Source organism: Rhinolophus ferrumequinum, chromosome 15 (genome assembly GCF_004115265.2).
Source record: "Rhinolophus ferrumequinum isolate MPI-CBG mRhiFer1 chromosome 15, mRhiFer1_v1.p, whole genome shotgun sequence".
Classification (NCBI taxonomy): domain Eukaryota; kingdom Metazoa; phylum Chordata; class Mammalia; order Chiroptera; family Rhinolophidae; genus Rhinolophus; species Rhinolophus ferrumequinum.
The window spans coordinates 34,113,605-34,139,900 of NC_046298.1; the positions used below are offsets into that span (position 1 = coordinate 34,113,605).

At 42.8% G+C, this 26,296-nt stretch overlaps 2 protein-coding genes across 3 annotated transcripts in view; both read left to right on the plus strand.

Moving 5' to 3' along the window:
* The first annotated feature begins 1,524 nt into the window (after positions 1–1,524).
* NUDT19 (nudix hydrolase 19) lies at positions 1,525–11,388 on the plus strand. Of its 2 annotated transcripts, XM_033128902.1 has the most exons (4): positions 1,525–2,545; positions 7,383–7,590; positions 8,418–8,605; positions 10,094–11,388. In XM_033128902.1, exons 1-4 carry the CDS (start codon positions 1,790–1,792, stop codon positions 10,130–10,132), a joined length of 1,191 nt encoding a protein of 396 aa, XP_032984793.1. In that variant the 5' UTR covers positions 1,525–1,789; the 3' UTR covers positions 10,133–11,388. The 2 variants fall into 2 exon arrangements, with proteins under 2 accessions (XP_032984793.1, XP_032984794.1); XM_033128903.1 differs by lacking the exon at positions 10,094–11,388 and having other exon boundaries at positions 1,528–2,545; positions 8,418–9,985.
* A 4,872-nt stretch (positions 11,389–16,260) lies between these two features.
* Positions 16,261–26,296, plus strand: part of TDRD12 (tudor domain containing 12) — a 52,426-nt gene continuing 42,390 nt past the window's right edge. The window contains exons 1-5 of the mRNA XM_033127147.1: positions 16,261–16,318; positions 20,286–20,444; positions 22,166–22,302; positions 23,889–24,008; positions 24,956–25,011. Coding sequence (XP_032983038.1) covers positions 16,295–16,318; positions 20,286–20,444; positions 22,166–22,302; positions 23,889–24,008; positions 24,956–25,011 — 496 coding nt within the window. The 5' untranslated portion in view covers positions 16,261–16,294. The remainder of the gene's footprint in view (positions 16,319–20,285; positions 20,445–22,165; positions 22,303–23,888; positions 24,009–24,955; positions 25,012–26,296) is intronic.

Genomic DNA, 26,296 nt, shown 5'->3' on the forward strand with positions numbered 1-26,296 from the left:
AGAACCTTAACTCCTTCCTCTCCCTTGCTCTGCATATTCAACCAATTAAATCAAGTCTATCTTCTAAATATTCTCTGAATCATTCCCTTCTCCCCACTTCACCCCCTCTCCACAGCCACTCTCCTAGTTTAGACCCTCATTATTTCATGCCTAGCACATTCCATGGGCCTCCTGTCCAGCCCCAATCAACTGAGTTACCATGCTGCTGTCAGGATGACCTTTGAAGATATGCATTTGATCATGTCACTGTGACCAAATTCATGGTTTCCCATGGCTCATAGCACTAGAACAACCTGGTAGTTGGGAGTTGTTAAAAATGCAGGTTCCAGGGTTCCACCCCAGAATCTACAATAGATTCTGAAACAATTTGCAGAGCCACAGGGAAGCAATTCAACATATTTACCTTTCATGGTCATTTTGACTTTGGGAACGAGCCAGAAGCCGCATGGTGTCAGATCCAGTGAATAAGGTGGAGGAGGACACACCGTAATGTTTTTATTTGACAGAAGTTGCCGTACCAGAAGTGATGTGTGACATGGAGTCTTCCCATTGTGATTACAAAATACAGGGAATGCTGCTGCCGAGTGCCATCCAACGGAAAGGCAGGATCTTCAATACGGGAAGCGGTGCCTCGAACTTTAGTAGCAGCGTGTGACAAGTTTCTACTTGCTTGGTGCAGTCAGTAGGGTGTGAGCTACGGTTGAGAGAAGGTGTTGTTTTAAAGTGTGCCATAAATCATCCTCCATCATGACAATGCTCCGTGTCACACATCGCTTCTGGTATACGGCAATTTCTGTTAAATAAAAACATTGTGGTGTGTTATCACTCACCTTATTCCCTGGATCTGGCACTGTGCGACTTCTGTCTCTTCCCCAAAGTCAAAATAATTCAGGACATGAAGGCAGCCACAACAGCACAACTAAAGACACTCACGAAAGAGGACTTCCAGAACTGCTTCAGAAAGTGGCAAGAACGATGGGATAAGTGCGTTCCAAGTGACGGGGAGTGTTTTGAGGGGGACTAATGGCACTGTCTTTTACTGTAATAAAATGTTTTTTATTTAAACATTCACTATATTGTTTGATCACACCTTGTATTACAGCCACTGAAAATGTGGAGCCAACAGAAATTCCCATCTCTAGGCCTCAATTAAACATCTCCCTGAAAGTGAAAAATCATCATATGCTTAAGATGCTTAAGGTGGGTGGTCCTAGGTAATAAAAGGTGTCCACAACACCAGATTACCCTGAGGAGTAGGGATTCATGGAAGACCTTTCACACTCAGGCTGAGCAGTGAGAAATTTATGATTTGGCACCTGGCTCATCCATCAGTTTCTCATTGATGGGGTTCATGTAAGCCTGCAAAACTCAGACCCCTGCTTCTAGGACATTCCCTCCTCCCCTCAAAAGGAAACACACCCTTGTGTCAACCCCAAATATAAGGGAGAAAGTCCTAGTTCTCAGGTTTTAGTCGGGCAGGTGTCACCAACCCTGGGTTTGCATCGCACTTTTACCACGGCAGGTCACGTGCTCCCATAAGCATTCCTGGTCCTGGTCCTGAGTGAGGATGGTGTGGTTCTCCTTTCAGGCGGCTCTGATAGCCCTTGTCCCTTGAAAGGGACCAGGCTGGCAACGAGGACACTGGAGGCGGTGCTTGCCGGTGCCACGCCCCTCCCACAGGTCGTTGTTGATGAAGGCCCATCTGCCGGTACTCACGTAGGCCCTGGAGTTTGTCATACGAGACACGGGTCTGGGTCCTCACGCCCTGAAAGGCCGCTGGGGTCCGTGCATGAGAGCTCCTGCCGCGCCAGAACCCGAAGGCCGGAAGCCAAGCAACGCCATGAGCGGCCCCCTGCGGTCGGGACCAAGCGGTTGGCGGCGGGCGGCCAGCGTGTTGCTAACGGCGGGCTGGAAGCACCGGGGCCCCGCCGGGCCCTCGTTGTCCCCGCCGCCCGCTGAGGGCTTCCGACTGCTGCTGCTGCAGCGTTCCAAGGGCCAAGGCTTCTTGCCGGGGGCGCACGTCTTTCCCGGCGGCATACTGGACGCGGCAGACTACTCCGCCGATTGGCTGAGCCTCTTCGCGCCGCACCACCAGCCACCGCGCTTCAGCCTGAACCCCTCACCGCCCCCGCGCAGCCCCTTCCCGGTGCTGCCCGCCGACAGGACACACGCCGTAGACCGGGCGCTGCCGGATGACGTAGCCTTACGTATCTGTGCCATCCGGGAGACCTTCGAGGAGGCCGGCGTGCTGCTGCTGCGGCCCCGGGCCTCGCTGGCCGCTGCGCCTGAGCCGGCCCGCGCCCTCCCACCGCCTGCGGGCCTGGCAGCCTGGCGCGCCCAAGTCCACCGCGACCCGCGCCAGTTCCTGCGCTTCTGTGAGCACCTCGACTGCACGCCGGACATCTGGGCACTGCACGATTGGAGCGTCTGGCTCACACCGTTCATCCAACGTGGCGGTCGCCGCTACGACACGACCTTCTTCCTGTGCTGCCTGAGTGAGCCGCCGCCGGTCTACCCAGACTTGGCCGAGGTGGTGGGCTGTAAGGTAGGGGGACCTCACGGCGCCGAGTAGGGACCCCGGCTGGCGGCCAGGGCCTACCCGGAACCTCGGAATAAGGGCTGTACAGCCAATAAGTGACTAAACGGTCATGAGACCCAGGTGGTCCGATCCCCAGCCCTACAGGCCAAAGCCAGGACCTTGGTGGTGTTTCCCCGCCTTCCCCATCGCAGGAGCGGAGGGAAGCGCAGATTAGGTGTGAGGCTCCCTTCTAAGCACTTTACCTTGATTAAGTCATTTCATCCCACAGCAGTTTAATTGTATTTTCTCAGAGAACATGCTTTATGTGACTTAAGTCTTTTTACATTTATTGAAACTTGTTTTATGGCCACAAATATGTTCTACTTTGGTGAATGTACGCTTTGCCCCTAAAAAGAATGTTCTGTGTTTGTAAAAATGACAAGTTAAATTCCTTGATACCTATTGTCTTTCAGGTCTTCCATTTTTATTGTTCCATCAAATAACTGTACTGAGAGAGGAATGTTTAAATCTTCAATGAATAATTGTGGATTTGTCTTCTTTCTTTTCAGTTTTACCAGGTTTTGCTTCATGTATTTTGAAGCTCCCTTGCGTAAGGTGCTGCATAGACATTTAGGCCTGTTAAAGCCTGATGGATTGACCCTTTATTATGAAATATCCTTTTTTATCCCTGGTGATTTTTCTTATTCTGAAATCTGAAATTTACGTTGATATTAATATAGCCACTCTACCTTTCATTTTTTTTTTTTTTTTAAATAGGACTTTATTGGGGGTACAGTGTGTACTTCCAGGACTTTTTTCCAAGTCAAGTTGTTGTCCTTTCAATCTTAGTTGTGGAGGGCGCAGCTCAGCTCCAGGTCCAGTTGCCGTTAGTAGTTGCAGGGGGCGCAGCCCACCATCCCATGTGGGATTCGAACCGGCAGCCTTCGGAGTTAGAAGCACGGAATTCTAACCGCCTGAGCCACCGGGCCAGCCCTATAAGCGTGTTTCTTATAGGTAGTATACAGTCTTGCTTTTATACCCAATAAGACAATTTCTGCCTTTCAATTGGAGTGTTTAGATCATTTATATTTAATATTATCAATAAGGTTAGTTTCAAATCTACCATCTTACTGTTACATACATTTGCCTCTTATTGCTATTACAAACTCTATATAATATACTGATTATTTTGCCTTAAACAATCATTTACAGTTAAAGACTGTAAAAATAAGGGGAAAAATGTTTTCTTTTTCCTGCATATATACCATTCGTGACATCTTTCATTCTTCTATGTAGATTTAGATCTACATCTGGTGTCTTTCTGTCTAAAGAACTTCCTCTAATATATTTTGTATTTAGATCTTCTGACAATGAATCCTCTAAATTTTGTTTATCTGAAAAACACTTTATTTTTGTCATTTATTGAAAACTATTTTGACTGTGTATAGATAGAATTCTAGGTTGACAGGTTTTTTTTGTTTTTTGTTTTTGTCAGTGCTTAAAGATGTTCCTTCATTATTTTCTGATTAGCATAATTTTCTGATAAGAAGTCTGCTTTTATCTCTTATCTTTGTTCCTCTGTACATAATGTGTTGTGGAGTTTTTTCGGTTTTTTTGGTGTGTGTCTACTTTATATATTTCCTCCTAATTGCTGGTATTCAGAATTTGATTATGATCATGGTTTTCTTTTTGTTCTGTTATTTATAGTTCTTCAAATATTTTTCATCTTCTCCTAGATATTTTCTGAGACTCCAGCTACATGTAAGTTGGACTATTTGGTCATGTCCCATGATACCGTGTTCATTTTTTTCAAACATTTTTTCTCTCCATGCTTTATCTTGAATAGATTCTGTTGAATAGAGTCTACTGCTGTTTTCAAGTTCTTATGAGTATTTAATCTGCTGTAAATACCACCAGTGTATTATTATTATTATTTTTAAATTGGTGAATTATTAGGGACCAGTATGTTTTTCCAGGATGTCAAGTCGTTGTTTTTTTTTCCAATCTAGTTGTGGAGGGTGCAGCTCAGCTCCAAGTCATTGTTTTCAATCTAGTTGTGGAGGGCACAGCTCACTGGCCCACGTGGGACTCATACTGGCGACCTTGGTGTTATGAGCACTGTGCTCTAACCACTGAGCCAACCGGTTGCCCACCAGTGGCTCAGCTCCAAACTCCAGCCATTGTTTTCAACCTAGTTGTGGAGGGTGCAGTTCACTGGCCCATGTGGGAATTGAACTGACAACCTTGTTGTTAAGAGCTCATGCTCTAACCACCTGAGCCATCTGACCACTCCCCACTAGTGTATTTTTCATTTCAGATATTTTTCATCTCTAGAAATTCCATTTAGTTCTTTTTGAATATTTTCTGTTTCTCTCAGCATGTTCATACTTTCCTTTACATCTTTGAGCCGATGGACTAGTAACAGTTTTAACATCCTTTTCCGCTAATTCCATCATCTCTGCAATTTTGGGGTCTGTTTCTATTGATAGATTTTTGTTCTAGCTATGTGTTACATTTTCCTGTTTTGTTGTGGTTCTTGCAATTTTTGGTTGGGTGTTGGATATTGTGATTTTTAATCAAGTACTAGATTTTTGTCAAATTCCTTTAAGGATCAATGGACTTTATCTGGCAGGAAGTTAAGTTACTGCAAATTAACTTGATCCTTTTGAGGTTTGTTTTTGAAGTGTTTTTAGGGTAGGTCTATGGTAGCCTTTATTCTAAGGCAAATAGCTGCACTTCTAATGTGTGACCCTTCTGCGGTCTACAGAATGCCCCTTATATTCAGCAAGGTCTCTCCATTGGGGTTGGAGGGAATGTGAAAAATTCCTTGCCTTAGGTGAGCCCTGGGATTGTTAGTCTTAAAGCTCCCAGGTAATTGGAAAACAATAATTCCTGAGAAAAGAACAACGTCATGTGGTTTCACCTTATGCATGCATAGATTAGTGTTTAGTGAAGACTCAAAGGCACTTTATACAGGTATCTGGAGCTCTACTCTGTAGATCTCTCCTCTCACGTACATTGCCTTCCAAATTCTAGCCTGTATGGGTTTTCCAAACTCTAGTCTTTGTTTCTTTAAGTTGATGAGCCTCCTACACTGATGAGGTTCTCCCTCCCTGTGGTGTAGACTGGGGATTCCTGTTAGGCAGAAAGCCTTGGAAACTCTTGGAACTCTACCGAGTGTACCTCATTTGTTTTTCTTTTGTTACATAGTACAATTCACATTTTTTAATGTTCAAAAATGGTGGTTTTATAGACTTTGTCCACCAATCTTTTTATATTATGTCAGAGGAAGGTAATTATAGCAATCATGGCTGGAAGAGGAGGTTCCAATAAATAATTCTTAACCTGGTCTAGGCTAGTGGTTCTCAATAGGGAATGATTTACCCCACCCCCCAACCCCCAGGTACATTTGGCAATGTCTGGAGACATTTTTGGTTGTCACAACTTGGGGACTTCCGTTGGCTTCTACTAGAGCCCAGGTAGGCTGTTAAGCATCCTTCAGTGCACAGGACAAGCTCCTACAACAAAGAATTATCTGGCCTAAAGTGTCCATACTGCTGAGGTTCTGAAACCTAGTGGAAATAGTGGAATTTAGAGCCAGTCCACCTCCCCACACGAGCCCAAAGCCCAGATTTTCTAGTTAGAGTAACTGCCTAGTTAGAGTAACTGGGTTTGTTCATTTACCAAATGACAGTATGCAGAGTTGTCCTAAGGACTGGAATTATTTTACGTAAAGTATGTGAAGCAGTGCTTTACTAGTAACAAGTAACTGATAAATGGTAAGTTCTTTTAACCTATAGTCTGGACTAACCTGAATAGGTTAAATTAAATGGGTTGATGCCCATTGTTTAACCCTTCGTCTTAATTGTTATCACTGAACTCACATAGAACTGACAAAGCAGAATGCTTTGTAAATAACTGAAAGATTGGGTGGTCCTTTGAGGCCAAAACTTTGTTTTCAAAATGCAACCAACTTCAGAATAATCTGGGGTGCTTGTTAAACATAGATTGCTGGCCCCATAGACTGAAGATTTAACAGGTTTCTTAAGGGATGTTTAAGAACATACAAGCTTATAAAACTTTGGCCTATATAGTTATCCAAGGCAGAAATCAATCTCAACTCCCTGGATTTAGGCATGGAAATCAGTTTTCCCCTAGTAAAGCAGTAAAAGAAAAACCTTTGGGGTTATTCCATATTTGTCGAATCAGCTCTTTTTATCTAAGTGTGTATGGAAGGAAGGCTTGGGAAGGAGGGTAGGTCACAGCAGTGAGGCCCCTTAAGTTAAATGTGCAAACATTGGCTGGTTGATACCCTGTTATTATTACATTCCTGGGGCTGTAGCCTGAGTCATGCCTCTTGAGCTTCCTGAAAATCCCTACTGTTCCTGACTCTACCCCCATTGTAGCATGTGGCACACAGCACACAGCTTGGGTGCTGACGGCCCGATAGGCCTGTCCACTACCATGTCCTCAGGGCCTAACCAAGGCACCTATTTATGGAAGGAACACTGGGCACTAAATTCTCAATCTGCTGCCATGAGTTTTTACTTCAGAGTCTTCTTTCCTTTGGGAATGACCTTAGCATCTCCTGCCTTTTATGCTGAGTGACTCTCACAGGCCAACCCTTGGTGATCTCTCCTAGCTTATTTACTAGTTCTCAGGTATCCCAATAACTAACCTCTTAAGGGGATCAACCGAGCTTTTTTCACCAATCCTTTTCATGTTGTCTCAGAGGAATCTAGCAAGGCACGTTAATGAACTAATTCTACATCTTCAGTTAGATCTTACATATTGATCTAACATTCTCAAATCTTGCACTGTCTATGGAATAAACCTCAGGGAATCCTACTTTTGTCTTTCACAGTGGTCATCTCCATCAGAGGCAACTGAAAGTTTCGTATCAAAAGAAATTTGGTTGGCACCCCCACAATTCTATGAAATAAGAAGACTCGAAAACTTTGCCTCGCTCTCTGACTTGCACAAGTTTTGTTTGGATCTCGCATTGGAAGAGGTGGAAAGATGGCTGCCTATCTCATTATTGACTGCTGATGGGCGGATCCAGCTTTTACCAGGTAAGTCAGCGAGGCATCAGTGCTTTTGTTAGCATTCACATTTAATTCGCTTATCTTTTCTACATTTTAATTTTGAATTATGAGAACATGTGAATTGTCAGTTTATTTGAATTAGGGAGTTTGTTGGTGGTCAGTTGTTAGGCAAGTGTAGGATGGAGATTTTGTGGCAGTGTAGAGTGGGGCTTTGTGACCTGTGTTATTCGTGGTTACCTGTCTCAGTTCTCAGAAGAGTGATAATATTTGTTATTCATCCTATGCAGTGGGATAATTTAGCAATTTTGATGTATAAATGATAATTTCTGTAATTTAACTTTAAAATTACTAAAGCAGCCCAATTTGAAACACCAAAAATATATGGGTATCAAGACCAATATTAATATTGACTAGGATAAAGAGGCTCATGAACTATATAAAAGTTATAGTTTTTGATGAAAAAATACCAGTCAAATATTTATGTACCCAAAGAAAATTCTTGGCTGGATAATGGGGAAACACAAGAAAGAAATTGAGGTAAGCTCATAAAATTAAGGTTATTTAACAGCTATTAAGGTTATTTAACAACTATCTCAGTTCCAAACACATGAAATCCCCCAGCTAATGCATTCGTTGGCCAGCTCCCAGTAGAGCTGTTGTTCACAATCTTAGCCATAGAGGGCGCAGCTCACTGGCCCACGTGGGAATCGAACCTGTGACCTCGGCGCTAAGAGCATGAGCCTACCACCTGAGCCACCCCATGAAGTAGATTTAAAAAAATATTGATTTATGTGTCACTAATATATTGCAATGCTTTATAAAATAACACTTTGTGGAATTAAAATATTTTTCAGGAGATGAGCTATACTTAGAAGATTCAGACTTTTTAGAAAATGTTTTGACCACCGAAAAAAAGACTGAAGAAATCATGAAGGAAGGCAGGAAATTTCACCGATTAGTGATACACAGTCTGAATCATGTTTATAGTATCCATGTGACTGTTCAGTCGAAGAACAAACATGTTTTTCCTAAGAACTATGTAGTAAGTAAGAGCCATTTGTAGTATTACTTATTTGTAAGCTGGCCCACTTCACTTGAAATTGTCCTAATGAATAATGAGGGTTGACTAGATTTGCTTGGAACTTAACTTTGTGCCTGTAAAAGTTATAGTACCGGGGATCAAATATATGGTGATGGAAGGAGAACTGACTCTGGGTGGTGAACACACAATGGGATTTATAGATGATGTAATACAGAATTGTACACCTGAAATCTATGTAATTTCACTAACAATTGTCACCCCAATAAATTAAAAAAAAAAAGTTATAGTACAGTCTTTCATATTTCAGGTATATTATGGAGCTCTCTTGCTTTATTCTTTAAACCTTGCTGTGTCACACAGGTATAAAGTATTAATGATCTTATCGAAATGAGAAGAAAAAAATTCACAAGGGTTTCCACTTATGTATTTTTTCACTATCAAAAGTTTAAATAAGCTTTTCTACTGCCATTGTCTTTTAAATGTCCAGTGTATTAGCATTTTCCTTGATGTGCTTAGGAGATCGATCCATGAGTTCCTTAGCCTTTCTGCTAGAATTAATTTAAGGGTGTCTGATTACATAGTGAACAGTAGACTGAGAAGACCCTTGAGTGACAATGTCATTATTTTCTCAATATTATTTAGCTTGATGTCATTATTTAGCTTGATTATTAAGATACAGTTCTGTTTAAAACCAAATGGCATTAGTTATTAGGTTCATGAAATTGTAAACCTATTTTAGTTAATATTTTAAATAAATATGAATCCATAACAAAAGTCATAACTATTTTTAGTCTGGAGTAATAGTTAATGAAACAAAGAGCTTAGAGAAATGTAGAATTATTCATCATTTAATGGTGTTTATTAATGATGTTTATTTTCAGTGTTTTTAATATGGGTAATTTTTTCACCTGTTAAGAGGAATATTGTTTATTTATTAAAGATAGGAAATGGTTAAACACCAATTGTATTTCGGGTCTTTGACTATATTATGCATTGTACTATAGATTTACTTTTTCATGAAATGTCTTAATTTTTCTACTTATAAAATAGAAGTATTGATGAATAAAGTTTATGTGTATTATTTAATTCTGATTAGAAGAATACATCTAGATCAGTGGTTCTTCACCCAGGGCACTTTTGCCCTTCAGGAGACATCTAGAAAGGTCTAGAATTATTTTTGGTTGTCCCAGCTGAGTGACTACTCTGTTGTCACAGCTGAAAGGTGCTACTACCATCTAGTGGGGAGAGGCCAGGGATGCAGTTAAATATCCTCCAATACATAGCACAGCCTCCCCAGCAAAGAATTATCTGGCCAAGGTTGAGAAACTGATCTAGAGTAAAATCTATTTTCTTCAATAAATGATTCCAATATGTAAATTTTGAAAAGCACAGATACTGTTAGCATTCTATCTGGTCAAAAGTTCTTACTGACTTTTGGCCTTGGGCATAATATATAATATTATATAATATTTTCTTTCATTCTTACAGAAAATGGAATTGTTACATAGCTGGAAGGGACCTCAGTGAACACTGCAGTTTTTCCATTGAGAAAACTGAGAAACAGATTCACAGAGTTAGTGCCACATCCAAGAGTGGAACCTGATTGTCAAGCAAGTGACATTTGTTGCCTGTCACCAAAAGCAGATATCTGAACACTTCTGCCCATTTTGCATCTTGGTAGTGTAATCACCAAGGAAACCACAACAGAGCCAAGCATTGGATGGAACAATGCTTTACTCACATAGAGAAGAGGCAGAGCAAGATCAACTCTAGCAGTACACGGTGATTACCCATTGCCAGCAGGTCCCCTCCCTGCAGCCAACACAAGACAATTGGCCTGCTCACATCTCTCTTGTGATGCAGTAGAAGGATGCCATCTCTTCCCTGTAGGGGACAGACATAACAGTGGGCCTGTCTAGGTGCCATAGGATGCACATGCTTAAGCAGAAGAGCAAAGGAGCACACATTGAGTCTGAAACAGGGAAAGAGTTCCACACAGGTGACAAGTCCAGCATAGGCTGTGAGGACTCAATGTTTTGGTACGGAAGTGTTCCAGGCCCAAAGCCCATTCTTATGCAGCCAAGGGAGGGTTGAAAGACTGTGCATGACGTGGACTTTTCCAACACTCCTGGCCATGCACCCTTTTTGCCAGTTACATGGCTAAGTGGGTGATTTTAGGAGATGTAGTGAGAAAGTAATATGACTGGGTTTTCTTCATAAAGATCTATTTTTTTGTTGTTTTCAATGTGAATGAAACTTGTCTCCTTCCAAGTCCTTGTGGGACGCTGTCACATGATTTCCTACTTGTGGTGATACCCTAACCAAAAATAATAGGGCTGCCCTGATGAACTGAATAAGTGTTGTTTCAGAGCCCAGCTTGCTAGTTGTTGTAGTATTTATCATATGGTCTTCCTTACTTCATATATTCAAGCTGCCTGGGCCTCAGATACAGAAGCAGAAAGCCAGAAAGCTGATTATTTGTCCCTACCCCTCCTCCTTCCTGCCCCTGCTGGTATCCCTCTCCATGCCATCTTGTCCAGGGCACAGCCAGGAAAACTTGTTTTCTATGATACTGTATAATTTCCTGAAACTTCAGTTATATCAATGAATTCAGGAATAAATACAAAGTCGGTATACATTTTCACTGCTGACCTTTTTTTGCTTATTCTTTTGGATGACCATAAGAATCCAAAACTGATGTGGCATCAATATTTCAGGCTGACATGTCCTCAAAGTTCTTTGTTAATAAAAATAAGAGTGCTCTATAATATGGGAGATATAATAAGGACTCAAATATAAGGGGACTTCCTCTCTTCTGAGTGCTGATTTATGTGTGTGTGTGTGTGTGTGTGTGTGTGTGTGTGTCCCTCACATTTGAGCACATGTAGTTCTTTCTTTTTTTTCAGTTATTTCATAGTTTCTTCTCTCTCCTCAAACTTCTATCTTTTCAGCCTCTCTGTAACTTTTGACAATTTTCCACTCCGCCTTGCTCCCCCTTAGCCGTTCCTCCTCTGTCTTCTCTAATTTCTTCTTCTCCTCAAACTGACCTTTAGATGTTAGAGTCCCTCAATACTTGTTCTCAGATCCTCTTCTCTCTTTGGGTGATGTAAGCAATTTCCAAGTCACATCCTTTAAAAATGAAATTGTTGGCCCTCTACTTTCCCTTTTTATTGGCTGGAAATGGTGACATCTGGAACAGCTACCTTGGTTTATTCTTGAGTCCCTACTGCAGCCTCAGAAAAACAGTTGAGGATGGGCACCCAATATGTGGATTATGGCCTGTCTAAAAGAAAATTCTAGAATAGAAGAAAAGCATTATTTAGAGAAGGGAATAAAGTTTTCTAGAGCTGAAGAAAGATGTTGATCTTCAGGTTAAAAGGTCCTGTTGTGGTTAAAGCAAAAATAACAAAAATTGTCCAATACCTGGATGACATTTTGAACTTCAAAGATAAAGAATGCACAGATTTTCAGGAAGAAAAGATTGCTCAGAAAGGTATAAAATCAGGCTTCTGAGCGTGTTACAGAGTAACAACAGCACATATAATACGTTGAAGGGAAAAGAGTGTGTGGGTTCCATAATTCTCCATCAAACACATGTGAAAGCCACAGATTTAAATCTCATATATAGGCTTTGAAGATTCTACTCATTCTGGAAAAATTCACTTCATAGAAATACTATAGACGACTGGGAAGATTAATCAAAATAAAAACTTTTGAAGTAGAAGTGCATAATAGAAGTCTTGATGGTGAGTATGGAAATCAATATAGGAAGTAAATGTGAATGATATGGCTATAAAGCACTGCAAATGTTAAAAAGAATAATTCAAATTTTAACCTATTTTGTAAAACCCCTTTTTCATAAAAATAATTTGGTTCTATAATCCCAGATTATATTAAGTGGTTATGGGAGGAATAAGAAAAAAAATGAGAGGAGGGAATCAATAGCTGCAGTTTTCTTATAATAAATACTGTTTAAGTGTTTTTAAATGCAAAAGTAGATAATAGAATTAAAAATAGAATGGTCACTTTCCAAATCAATCAGAAACAAAGTGTACCCTTTAATGTAACAGATAGAAAACAATGCAAATGGCAACAAAAGTCCAAAGCTTAGAATAAAATGATTCAAGTAGGAATAAGAGTCAACCCTAACAACATTAAAAAATGGGTTAAATTTATTAAAAGATAAAGAATCTCAGATTAAATATTTTGAAACCTAATTATCTAGAGAACGATCCAAGATGGTGGAGTAGATAAATACTGTACTTACCTAATCTCGTGAACATATGAAAATTACCACTAAATTATAGACCAATCAACCTGGAGAACCAGCTTAAGTCTAGCTGAACAGAAGTTTTATAACTAAGGATATAAAGAAGAAGCCACATCGAGACTGGTAGGAGAGGCAGAGATGCAAAATGGGCTGGTCCCAAACGTGTAGTGGATGAAAATTGGGAGGGTATCTTGACCACACAGGAGCAAGGGACCCCAGCCCTTCACATCAGCCTCCTTAGCTCAGAGAACTGGTGCCAGGGAGAGGGGCCCCCACAACATCTGGCTAAAAACAGTGGGGATCCCGACCGTCAGGGTAGGATATGGAAGGCAGTGGGAAACCCAGCTGTCCTTTTAAAGGGCCCATGCACAGATTCACTCGCTTGCAGGTACTCACTCTGGGCTCTGGCGGAGGGATGATGACTCTGGGGGTGTTGGAGACATAGAGGGGCAGAATGAGGTGTGTGGCCTCAGGGGGAAGCCTGGAGAACAGTTGGCATTTTCCCTGTGTGGGGAACTCCTTCCATGCAGCTGGCAGGTGGGTGCCATCTTTCTTGTGCTGAGCCCGCCCCATATGCTTACAGCCAGATCTGAATCTGATTGGTCTGGTGAGCTCTGCAGCTCCGCCGTGCTGACTCACTGGAATCCCGCCCCACCAACTCTTATGCCACAGGAGGCTTTATCAGTGGCTGAACCTTACTGGAGCCAGCAGCAGGCAGCAGCAGGCCTTGGTGTGTCCTGGCTTTTTGCAGAGCTACCCCAGGCTTGGTACCGGTGACAGCCCTCCTCATTTCGCAGCGTGGCCTCTCCCACGTTTCCAGGTCCAGCACAGGCAGCGACCAACTGTGGATTGCTTTGTAGCTCCTACCAGCTAGTCCAGCCTGGTCACAGGCAGTGGCTTACCTGGGCCTACACTGGAACCCCTCCCAAGAGGCCCCAGAACCAACATACTTGGAGGTTGGCTTCAGACCACAGCATAGCACTGACCAATTAGCCCCACAAGTGGCACACCCATGGTCTCAACAGGCACCACAGCCCACTGAGGTGAATTCCAGTCCAGGTGGTAAGCCCCCTGTACAGCAGCCTGTAAGCTGTGGACGTGGCCAAATCCTGCCGTCAATCAGCCTGAGGGTCAGTCCTACCCGTTGATGTGCCAATAGCAATCAAGGTTCAAATATAACAGGGACACACATGATCCACACAAGGGACACTACTGACAATGGAGACTGTGCCAGGGACCCACAGGACACATACTACACGTAGGGCCACCAGGCAAGAGATGTAGCAGATCTTCCTAATACATGGAAACAGAGGCAGACAAAATAAGGAAACAAAGAAATACGTCCCAAATGAAGAACAGGAGAAAAGTCCAGAAAAATAACTAAATAAAATGGACAGAGTTCAAAACACTGGAACTAGTGAGAACTTCAACAAAGATACAGCAAGCACTAAAAAATGACATTGAAACCATAAAAAAGAACCAATTAGAAGTGAAGAATCCAACAACTGAAATGAAGAATACACTAGAAGGTATCACCAGCAGACCAGATAAAGCAGAGGATCGAATCAATGATTTGGAAGACAAGGTATCATAAAACACCCAATCAGAACAGCAAAAGGAAAAAAGAATAAAAACAAAAATGAGGATAGTTAAGAGACCTCTGGGACAACATCAAGCATAACGACATTTGCATCATAGGGGTACCAGAAGAAGAGAGAAAGCAAGCGATTGAGAGCCTATTTGAAGAAATAATGAATGAAAACTTTCCTAATAATCTGGCGAAGGAAACAAACATACAAGTCCAGAAAGCACAGAGAGACCCAAAAAGATGAACCCATACAGACCCACACCAAAACACATTATAATTAAAATGGCAAAGGTTAAAAACAAAAAGAATCCTACAAGCAGTAAGAGAAAGGCAACTAGTAACTTATAAGGGTGCTCCCATAAGACGGTCAGCTGATTTCTCAACAGAAACTTTGCAGGCCAGAAAGGATTGGCAGGAAATATTCCAAGTGATGAAAAGCAAGGACTTACAACCAAGACTACTCTATCCAGCAAAACCAGCATTTAAAATTGAAGAGCTTCTCAGACAAGAAAAACCAAAGGAGTTCATCACCGACAAACAAGGAATGCATGCTGGGAGTCGTAGTAATGACAATGTAAATTAGACTATAATGACATTATAATTAGCTAAAGGTCAGGTCCTCATCATGGGGATCAGCCTTGCTGGATGAAACTGGTTCTTGTTTTTCTCCAGCTGCAGGTACTGAATACAGTCATTTGTTACTTGTGTAACAAGCGAGGAACCTCACATTGTACCCTGGAGGGGGTTGTCAATTTCCTAGGCTACCTATCCTGTCTCACTTTGCTCCCTATAGTGTGACCTCATCTAATTCTGAGATCCACTCTCTCAAGTCCCAATTTTCAGGTGAGAAAACAGAGGCTTCCAAGTCTTCAGAGAACTCTGCAGTACCTTAACAATAGCAAAAAAACACACATCCACGGGGAGAATCTAGCCCACTAGGCAGCAGTTTGTGACCTTTGGTGGTGACAAGGATGCCCAAGGCTTGATTCTTGGGGAGCCCTGTCAGCTGAGAGCCAGCTGGGAGGAAAACAGGGACCAAGAACCTTTCCAGAGGTGAGGGGTGAGGGGAGGACAGGACGGGGAATGTTTCCTGGAGGCCCTGAAAGCACAGGCATCACTGGCAGGTCGTGACTCTCACTCACCTTAAGGCCAGGAGGTGAAGGCTGGCAAAGAAGCAGACAAAGGGCTGGGCCTCCTGGCAGTTGACCATGACCTGAGTCGCCCACCTGCGGCTACTCGGGTCCTCAGGACGGGAAAAACAGTAGACGTGGGAGTCCCTGGGCCCTCGATGGTCGGGCAGGCCAGAGAGTGAAACCCATGACCTCTCGAACCCCAAGATCCTTTAAACCACGTGATGCCTGGCCCCACAGCCTTGGCGCTTTTCCTCTGCAGCTCTTTCCCGGGCTCTGGATCCCGCCCCGCCGCCCCACCGGGGCGCTGTGCGCAGGGCGCTGACAGTTGTCTGTGCCGTTGGCGCAACACGTGGTTTCCAGAAGCCTCGAGGCCTGCGCGGCGCAGGCCGGAGTCGGGCAGCCCGGACCAGCGTTGGAGGACGCAGAGCGTCGCCTGTGGTGCGTGACGGGCGTAGGCTGCGGGGCCGGAAACCTGGGGAGGGGGCGGAGCTGGGCGCGCAGGGTCGCAGAGGCCAACTGGGAAGCAGGTGCGGGCCCCTACGGAGGGCGGAGGCTGGAGGCCAGCAGTGGGAGAACCGGCTTTTGCCCGTGAAGTTCACTGGCGTTAGTAGCGACGGGAAGACCCGAAAAGGGGCGCGGCCGCGACGGTGCGTGTCTTCCTCGGGCGAATCGGCCGGCGGCCAGCGAGGCGCGGGAACATGCTCGAGGTCCTGGTGCTGAAGGTGAGCGAGCGCGAAGCCCGGGGCCGGGCCGTTGACCCGCCCCAACCCTCCCAGTGCTGGTCCGCCCGGCTGGGACGACGGTCTTTGGACCGCGAGGGTAGGGGTGCCAGATAAAATCAATTTCAGCAAAACATGAAATTTTAGCTCAGCCGTGTCCCATGCACTGTTTCTGACATACAGTAAAAAATTACTCATTTCTACGAAATTTAGATTTAACTGCGTGTCCTGTATTTACTAACTCCAGAACCTTAGGGGATGGGACGCACCGAGTACCGGATCGGCGCTGGTTGAGGGCTCCCGCGCGCCCCAGGTCGATGGAAACGGGGACCCTGACCTATTCTTCCGGACAAGGGTTCTCTCTGGTGGCCCCTGCTGGACAGGGGCCGGGGTGACCGGTACCTCCCTTTCTTCCATCCACGTACACACGCGCGTTCCGTCTTCACTGGTGGGGATTTCTGCCCGCTCGCGCCCCGGGACTCTGGAGGCCACTACCTCCCGCGAAGGCGCCTCGGGGCTCAGATCCTTGGAGTGGGGGTTGGGGGTGGGGAGGTGGGGAGCGGAGGGGCGTCCGCGCTGGGGCTCAACCTGGGTGGGGGCCTGTTAAGTACAGCGCAGAGCTGCAGTTTCCTCTTTGAGGCGGGGAATACGTGGTGTGTTCACATTTCTTGGAGGAAGAATACAAACCAGAGTAAAGGAGTCGGTTTCGGTTATTGCGAAAAGTTAGTATAAATCACTTTAAAAACATACTTTAGTGGGCAGAGGAGGGCCACAGCAAATCATGGGATTAAAAAAAAAAACCCATCAACTTTCCTGGTCTTATGTCGTGTAGTATATAGGAACAGAGACTCACAAACATTTGAAGGAGCTGACTTTTACAGAGGATTTCTCTGAGACTTTTAGGTGTTTCAGATCCTACTGGCAAGCTCCTCTCCACCATCAGTCCTAAATAGGCTAGTGCAATTTCTCCTTTAGAAAGACGGGGCTCTTCCAGGGGTACAGATCCTGCCATATGCCAATCCATCAGGGCAGAACTCTGGCAGGAGGAGCTGGATTCTCATTGCCTCCAGCTTGAGAACCCATGTCTTATATTTGTATCCAGGAACTCTTTTATCTACCCCCTCAGCTCTGGTCTGCCCCTACTTCCAGCACCTACCCTGATCTCACTGAACAAATTTTCTATCCAATATAGTATTTCTTGGTACAAGGACCACTTGTAGTTCTCCAGATTAAATTAGCTTTTACATGGATAAAGAAATTTTTCTCCCGTCTGTGTCAGCTGTTGAATGGATAAACAAAATTTGGTATATATGTACAATGGCATATTATTCAGCCGTAAAGTGGAAGGAAATTAAATGTGCTACAACATGGATGAAGCTTGAGAATGTGTTAAGTGAAATATGCCAGATACAAAAGGACAAATACTGTATGATTCCACTTATGTGAGGTTCCTGGAATGATCAAATTCATAGAGACAAAAAGTAGAATGGTGTTTGCCAGGGACTGAAGGGAGTGGCCTTGGGGAGTTATTGTTAATGGGTTTCAGTTTTGTGGGGTGAAAATAGTTCTGGAGATGGATGGTGATAATGGTGCTATAACAATGTGAACATACCAAATGCCTCTGAACTGCACGCTTAAATATGGTTAAGGTGGTAAATTTTATGTATATTTTCCCCACAATTAAAATTGTTTTAAATTTTAAAGTTTTAACAGTTATGTATTTGTTGTAACATACCCTATAAATGAAACCATACTGGCATAACAAAACTGTTAAGATGACGCTAACAGAAAAAGGTGTTGATTTAAAATATATATTAAGAAAGCAACCCAGGTAACATGCAGTTGTGTCAGAAGTGAGTATGGGCTTGTTTTCCCAGAGGGGCCAAAAGTGAAAGGGATTAGCCAGGTCATCCTTGATCACAAAGGTGATCCCCATGGGGGGAGGAGGAACTCCAGGGCCATTGGGTACTACAAACTGTCTTAGTGGACAGACATTGTATACATCAGGGCAGCTAGGCATACACCCTTCAAGCGGGCGGCTTGTGCCAGGAGGGGTGGTAGAAAAGCTAAACAAGCTCTTACATGGGTGAAATTCTAAAACCTGTAGGCTTGACCCCACTAATGTGGTAAAAAGAAAAACAACTGTTTTGCTAGCTTCAGTACTGTCAGTGAAATCCACAAACAGCATTTCAAGGGTAGTTTTCCTGCTAGAGCTGATCACCACTTTGCTTCTTTGCCCACAGGAAGCTGAGTTGAGATTGAAGCAGTAGCTGTCCAAGAACCTCTCATAACAGCCTGACTATAAGTGGGCCCAGTGTTATTTAGTTTGGAAACACATTTTCATAATGTTTTTAAATTAACATCTTAATTTTTATGTTGGAAAATATAAGTGTGACTAAAATACCTGAAGTTATTATGGATATACCATATACTAAGGGAATTGAACATGAATTGAAGGTTAGATGATAAATCCAGTTACTGATGTTATAAATTACACTTTACACACTCATATTGCTGAATGTGGGAAAAGATACTCATTACATAATTACTCAAATAAAAGTAAAAGGAAGTAACATGTAGGAAAGATGAGTTATTATCCCTGAGAAACAAAGAACACACCTCATTCAATTAAATCCTGTGAATTTAATAATGTGAAATATTTAGTACTCAGTACCAGACAGATGATTCAGCTTTTACTTGAGTAAAATTATTCAAGTGTGAATGGTAGAGGTAAAGGAGAAGAGAGTGGACCAAAAGTTATATACATATTTTTCTGATGGAAATAAAGTAGACATGCAGGAAAGAAATGTGTAAGGCAGTAGTACACTGATAACTGCCACATAGGCAGTACTGCCTTATGGCACTGGTGGGAAGCAGTAGGCTCCAACCTTCGTGCAAGAGGCGGGGATGGGAGGAATCGAGAGCCCATCCCTTCTTAGGAAAGTACGTGGATGAAATGGCAGCTTGAACCTTTGTGCTGCTGCTGGTAAAACTGCACCTGGTCTACATTTCTCAGGTTTTAGGAGATTTAAAAAAAATGCAACATTTTGGCAATTTCAGTGTGACACAAGGGGAGGTGAAACCTGGAGTGGGGACTGAAGCCCTGGGCTAAGAAAGTTCTTGGCTTCATAAAGGAAAGAATTCAAATGTGAGCTGATACAGAGTTTAAAGTGAGAGTAAGTTTATTTAGCAGAGAGTAAGAAAAAAAAAACAAAGGCCACCCCACAGACCCTTTCAGTAGGCAAAATTAGGAAATAAATACGTGAGATAAATACAGAAATGAGTTCCTATTGATATTTTCAATTCAGATTTAACTTTTCATTTTCTGTTTGTATCTTTAACAGTGAAAATCTTGGTTTCTAATAACATTAATAGATAATAAGATACATTTAGAGAGTTCTGACTTTCATCCCTTTCCCTTCTATCTCGTTCCTGGCTTCCCTGTATTTGTTCCAGTTTATCTCCTATCATTTACTTCTTTTAATATGAGCAAAACGTACATATGTTTATATTTCCTTATTTTTCTTACAAAAGATGTAGGATACCGAAAACATTGTTCTGAACCTTGCTTTTGTATCTTATTATGGATATTTTCAAAATAACAAGAGCTCAAGGACATTGATCTCTGTTTTTTGAGTCACAACACATAATTATGAATTACATATTATTGGTGACATGTTTTAGAATTTTATTTTTTTGGTCTTTTTCCCAGTTTTATTGAAATATAATTAACATATAACATTGTGTAAGTTTAAGGTGTACAGCGTGATGATATACATATGTATTGAGAGTCTTCTATTTTTTATCTTTAGTCTGACCATTTAAGACAAAGGAATTTGTTAGATCACTTAAATCTGAAACAGTTATTGTGATTCTAAGGTTTATTATTTTATGGTTCTACTTTTTTAATTTTTCTTTTTTCTTTATGGTTCTACTTTTAAATCATGCATTGTCCTTTAAAATTTTACAGGTTGAAGATCCAGGTTGTTTCTGGGTTATTATAAAAGGATGCAGTCCCTTTTTAGATCATGAAATGGACTATCAAAAACTAAATAGTGCCATGAATGACTTCTATAATAGCATGTGTGGAGATGTAGAAATAAAACCATTGATGTTGGAAGAAGGGCAGGTATGTATCTAAATGTGCTTTAAGCACCATGGCTTGAAATACTACTCAAAATGTAGGATATTTTGGCAACTAAGATGATAAAAGCTTTTAGAGTATTTTAATTGCTTATAATCATTGCCTTGTGTTAGGTTCTTTGGGTTGCAGAAGATTTAGGCTAATCATGGAAAGTTTCAATTGTTGTATAAGGTTCACATGGAGCAACAGGAGATAAGAGCGTCATCTAAATTTAGGCATTGGGGCCATCCTCCTGGGGCTGGGAACCTGAGGGTTAGTGTATGAGATCGTCACAGGTGTAGGTACCTCAGCAAAGAGGTCGTGGGTGGTGTTGGTCTAGGGCTGATGCCTCCATTGTGGTGCCATCAGCTTTTCATATAATAGTTGCACCATCCTGTGACCACCACTGCCCGAATCAACACGTTCACTTAAGCTTGCAAAATGGTCATTTTCACATTCTTTCTGCATTTAGGAGCTGGAATTCTTCTGTAGGGAACTTTCCCTCTTCTATTAGGACTGTTTGGCTACCTGGACATAATACATTTCACACTGGGAAGGCAGAAGAATTGCTTGATTCTTTTTCTTATCAATTTTCAGCGGAGTGATTTGTGCCTAGTTATCTACATTGGTATCCAGAGATTTTTTATTTTCCTCGTTTTCACTTTTTAAGTACTGTATGGAACTCAAGGCTTTTAATATATTCATCACCTGTCATCATGGTTTTTGATGCTTAAATCATCCCATTTTGGGCTAGTGGAAGACCTACTGTACCTTCAATTCAGAGTTGACTGGCTGTGTGAATGATCTGTTCATACCGTTCCTCCAGGTTACTTTGACTTAAGCGTTAAACAGAAATAACCCTCCATCTTTTGGCAGAATTTCTCCTGAATTATTTATGTTTTGAGTCGTGTGAGGCTCTCAAGAACCCGTTCTTTGCGGAATGGCTGCACTATATTTTCCAACTTGAATTCCCAAGGGCAGGAATCTCCACTGGCCCACTTCTTCCCTGTTGGCCACTTTGTACATTTGGGGTCAACTTATGGTTTGCCTGTCTGGGTTGCTGTTGAGTCAGTGTTGGCCTGGCAGCCCTATGGGACAGTTCGGATGCTAAGGCCTGTCAATTCAGGAGGGTAGTTTCCCTAAAAGGGGGTGGCCGGCATTTATTTATTCAATCATTCATCAAGTCGTTTTTGAAGACTTAGTACCTGCCAGTCACTGTTCTGGGTGCTGGGAGTATGGCAGTAAACAAACAAGACAAAAATCCACGTCATGGAGCTGATGTACAGTTGTGGCAGGTAGTAAACAAATGTCAGAGGGCGGTAAAAGCCACGGGAGGAGAACGGGGAAGATGAGCCTGGGATTGAGGTTTCATACCGGTCTGGCGCATGATTGACAATCATTCGTAAGCTTTGTTTTCTGATTTAAGAAGGTAAAGCAATGCATTTTCTTTAATTTCTAAAAATGGTCCTTAGTTAAACAGTCAAAAGGATGGTAGTAAGAAAACCAAATAGAACTCAGGGCCCCTGTATTCTTATTTCCTGAGGTTGTCCCCGCTTCCCCGACAAGCAGTGGTTGTTAGTTAGCTTGACCAGGGTCAGCCTCCTTGAATCAGTTTTCTCTTCTGAAAGGTAAAATGTAGGCTGAGATGATTTGGGGAGCACCTTTTAGCTCTCATTATGTGGCTAGAGATTTTAACACTGAAGTTGTTTTTTTTTTTTTTTTTGTAGGTTTGTGTGGTGTATTGTCAGGAGCTCAAGTGCTGGTGCAGGGCTGTTATTAAGTCAATTGTGTCTTCAGCAGACCATTACCTGGCAGAATGTTTCCTTGTGGATTTTGCCAAGTCCATTCCAGTGAAATCTAAAAAGTACGTATGAATTTTTTTTTGCCTCGTGCTCTTTAAGGAGACAAAGGTCAGTTTTAAAGGAGAGTGTCAGTTTTCAGAGTAAGGAGATAGAGGTCATAAACCGGAATTTTTTTTTAGCTTCAAGACTTGCAGGTTCCAGTTCTACCTGCAGTGAATGCGAGAGCAAGTGGTCAGAACGCAGGCTCAGCAGGCAGCTCCCACCTTTTACCTTCCGTCCTGAAAAGGGCAGGTGCTCTGCATCTCCTAGGGGTTCCTGGCCAGCTGCTCGCCTCACCTGGCCGGGCCTCTTAGTTTGTTCACGTGATGGTGTGGGTCTTTTAGGGAGGCGTGGCTGCAAGAAGGATGCTGCCGTGGGCAGAGAGAAACTCATCTTCTCCACAGAAGGGGCAGTTTGCTGGTACAGCCTCAGGTTGCGGAGAGCAGAGCATATATTCAAGTATGTATTCCTGGTTATCTTAACAAAGTGAGGATGTGACTGTCAAATAAGGCGAGAGACATTCAGAATGAACCTTCATGGATTCCAGGGCCACACGTCATAGTTCATTAGAAAACACTAAGTTAGCCTTGGTGTTTGTGGTTATTTTGTTAATAGCTTCTTGTCCCAGACTAAGAGGATATCAGTTTAATAAATAAATATGGGGACCCTTCTTTCTTCCAAAAGAGACGCGCCAAATAGACTTAAACTGCAACAAGAGGTTTATCTTGAATAGAATTTCACTCAGCAGAAGGACTTATCAGACATTGGAAATTTGCAGATATTTAAGAAAAAAAGATGCATTTCTAACTTTTGATTCTGCACCTTTGTAACCATAATTGTTGTAAAGAAAACTATTGTGTTAAACTGGGACTATTTTCTTTTAGTATTTGGAGTTTTAAGTTTAATTTGTTTTTGGCAAGAGAATCATGATTACATAGAGCACGGGGAGGCCCCGAGGGGCAGGTAGTGCAGCCACTTTCTTCTGGGCTGAGACACAAGATGCCGAGCCTGCCCTGTTTATGTGGAAATGGTAAAGTGATCTGTCGTTTGTCTGAAAAACTGGAAATAAAAATGTTGAACAACTTACTTATCAAATCTCAGTCCTCCAGGTCTTTTGTGCAAAGTTGGCAAACACTAATTACTAAAACATCTGTTCATTTACAGAAACTTTAAGGTAATTCTGGTCATGTATTGAAATGGATACTTAAAAATCTTAAATAGAATTTGCTTCCCAGGTTTGTTCATTATTACCCAGTGTTTCTCAGTGTATGGAGTTTCATTAGACATCATTTTACTAATCCCTCCCTGCCACCATGCCATGAAATTTTAACATTAAAGATATAAATGTAAATATACTGTGTAAATACTACATGTATATGCTTTATACAGAAAAAAGAGTGAGATTTTTTTTTTATCCTCTGAGAGCCAATTTTCACCCTTTTAGGCAAATGTCTCCAAGTGCTTCCTGCTGTTGGTGGCTATATGAAAGAGAAAGAATTGGTTTTTATGTGTTTCATGTTAAGTGTATTAATTATATTGATGTGATTTAAAGAACTATGTTATATATAATTTTTCTTCATAATGGAACTGTTTCTGTTTCACTGTCAAGCATCCGAGTTGCAGTAGAAACTTTTATGCAGCTTCCCTACAGAGCAAAAAAATTCAGACTGTACTGCACAAAACCTGTTACATTACACATTGACTTCTGTGAAGACAGTGCTGAAATTGTGTAAGTATAGCTTCTGATGTGTTGAATCATTAGTGAAAGTCTTAAACCAAGTATGTGATGCTTGTATGAAATTAACTCCTCTTGAGAAGTGCTAAGCGATTTCAAAGGTCTCTCTGTCCTTCAGGAGGTGTCTTCTGAGTCCGTGTGTGGCAAACCGGGTCGTGAGCAGAATTCCCTGGGCGGCCCCATCTCCAGAGGCTGCAGTTGAGGGGTGTAGAATGGGACCTGAGCTCTGTGCTCTTCGGCTTCTTCTTCTTCTTCTTCTTTTTAACTTGCAAAAAGCAATAAATCAACTGTAAAGATAAAGAATGCATAGGATCATGGAGCTTCAAAAATAAAAAGTCTGTTGCATTCTTCTTCAGCCCCGCTTTCTCCCTCCTGGGAAGTCTGTCTGATCTGTTCAGTCTCTGAACTTGTAGACTTTTTTCAGTGCTTTTATAGACATTCGTATGCATGGAGCTTTTAATGAACATGAGAACATTCTGTCTTATTTCTACATTTAACTTGAGAACCTATGTTGAAGCTCTTTGTACTCCTTTCTACTTCATGGGTGCCTCCCTCTGTGCCAGCCTGTGCTGAACACCTCACACTCAGGGGCCCTGCCCCAGGGAGCTTGTGTTCTGGTTGGGGAGGCAGATATGTCTCAAATAACTGGGGACGATGGTGTTGGGACAGACAATGCCATGGTGGTGGGCACGGGTCACTCAGGAAGCCCCAGGAAGGCGCCCGCCCTTTCTCAGCTGTCTCTGCACTGGTGCAGGCGGCAGTGATGAGAGGAGCAGCTGGGATCATCACCCCAGAGCAGAGCCAGAGCCACGCACCCCCTTACTTGCATCATACGTTCAACATGTAATGTCAGAAACATCCAGTGTATGGTTTACAAAATGATGGTGGTGTACTGGCCTCAGATTTTTATTTGATGAAGTTACATCTGTTCACTGTTTCAGACCTGCCCAGAAGTGGGACAGTGCAGCTATTCAGTACTTCCAGAACATTCTCAAAGGTAAGGCAAGTTAATGATCACTGCAGCCTGCTTTGAACTGACACCCAAGGTGCTTTCACCTTCTGTGAGTGAGGGGGTGTGAAATGTGTGTGCTCAGCTGTCTGAACCTTCTCATACGGGTTCATAAGTTCCCTGGAGCTTCTTACACCCCAGTGTTACAGTGAATTTGCACCTCTGGAATTCTGAGGGTGGATGTGGACGTCAGTAATTGACAGGTGAAGTTAGAAAGGGGCTGTTTGGAGGAGGGACCCTTACACAATAATAACGCCTGACTCTTAGTTTGCAAAGACGCTGCAGCACTGCAAGATAAATCTACACGCATTTCATTGAACCAACAATTGATGAAAAGCCTAACTTACTGTGCAATCCTCATTATTGCTAATTTGAGATGTATAGAATGTCTCAGAGCACCTATGTAGTGTGCTGTCTTTGTATTGTCGACTAACATAGTCTCATTTGTGTCATCTGTCTTAACCCTGTCAGTAAAGAGCCAAGCAACTGCTTACTCCCAAGGCTGTTTTGAGGAGTAGTAGGGGTGAAATGCCTGGGGTGCTGCCTGTACCTGTTGGGGTTCTGGCCCTTCTCCTCTGCCGCCCACTGTCTGGGTAAAGGAACAGCCAGATGTTTTGCACCTGGGAGAAATGGGAAGGTCGCTGGTTTTGGAGTTTTGGTCCTTGTGAGTCCATGGAGGGGATGCTAGTAGACACAGGTTTGGAGGATGCAGAGCACCTAGGTTTGAACACGGCCCTGTTACTTCTGGGTAGCCTTCTCTGAGCCTGGTCTTTCACCTGTGCGGTGACCCTCAAAGGTTGTGTTAAGAGTGAAATGAAATACGTTTGTGAAGGAGTTAGCATAGTGTCTGATAGGTACCCATACATGGAGCTGCTGTTTGGATTATTAAGTCTCTGAGAGAGTAGCTGAGAGCTCCGATCCATGACCATTTGCAGGGGTAGAGGGACTCAGATGAAAGACTGTGACTGGAAATGATGTGCGAGTCACTGGAAGAGAAGAGAGGGCCAAGAACTGTGCTCGAGGTGGTGTTAGGGTGGCAGGAGGAGATGCTGCGGAGGGGGACAGAGGATACGAGTCTGACTCCATGCCAGGAGAGCTTCCCCTTGACTCCCCCACGTGGCCCCAGACCCGGTCTGCTTTACGATCCGCTTTTAGAGGAAGCCATCGGTATTGTGGTGCGGGCTAATCAGAAGTGGTTAGCAGAGATATAGGTGGGGGTTAGTCACCATTGTTTCAAGTATACTTTTGAATATCAGCTAATTTGTGTTTTCAT

Coding starts and splice junctions, on each gene's coding strand:
- NUDT19 (XM_033128902.1), top strand. CDS start 1,790: ATGAGAGCTCCTGCCGCGCCAGAACCCGAAGGCCGGAAGCCAAGCAAC. Junction 2,546..7,382: donor CCGAGGTGGTGGGCTGTAAG/GTAGGGGGACCT, acceptor TGTCTTTCACAG/TGGTCATCTCCATCAGAGGC. Junction 7,591..8,417: donor GCGGATCCAGCTTTTACCAG/GTAAGTCAGCGA, acceptor AATATTTTTCAG/GAGATGAGCTATACTTAGAA.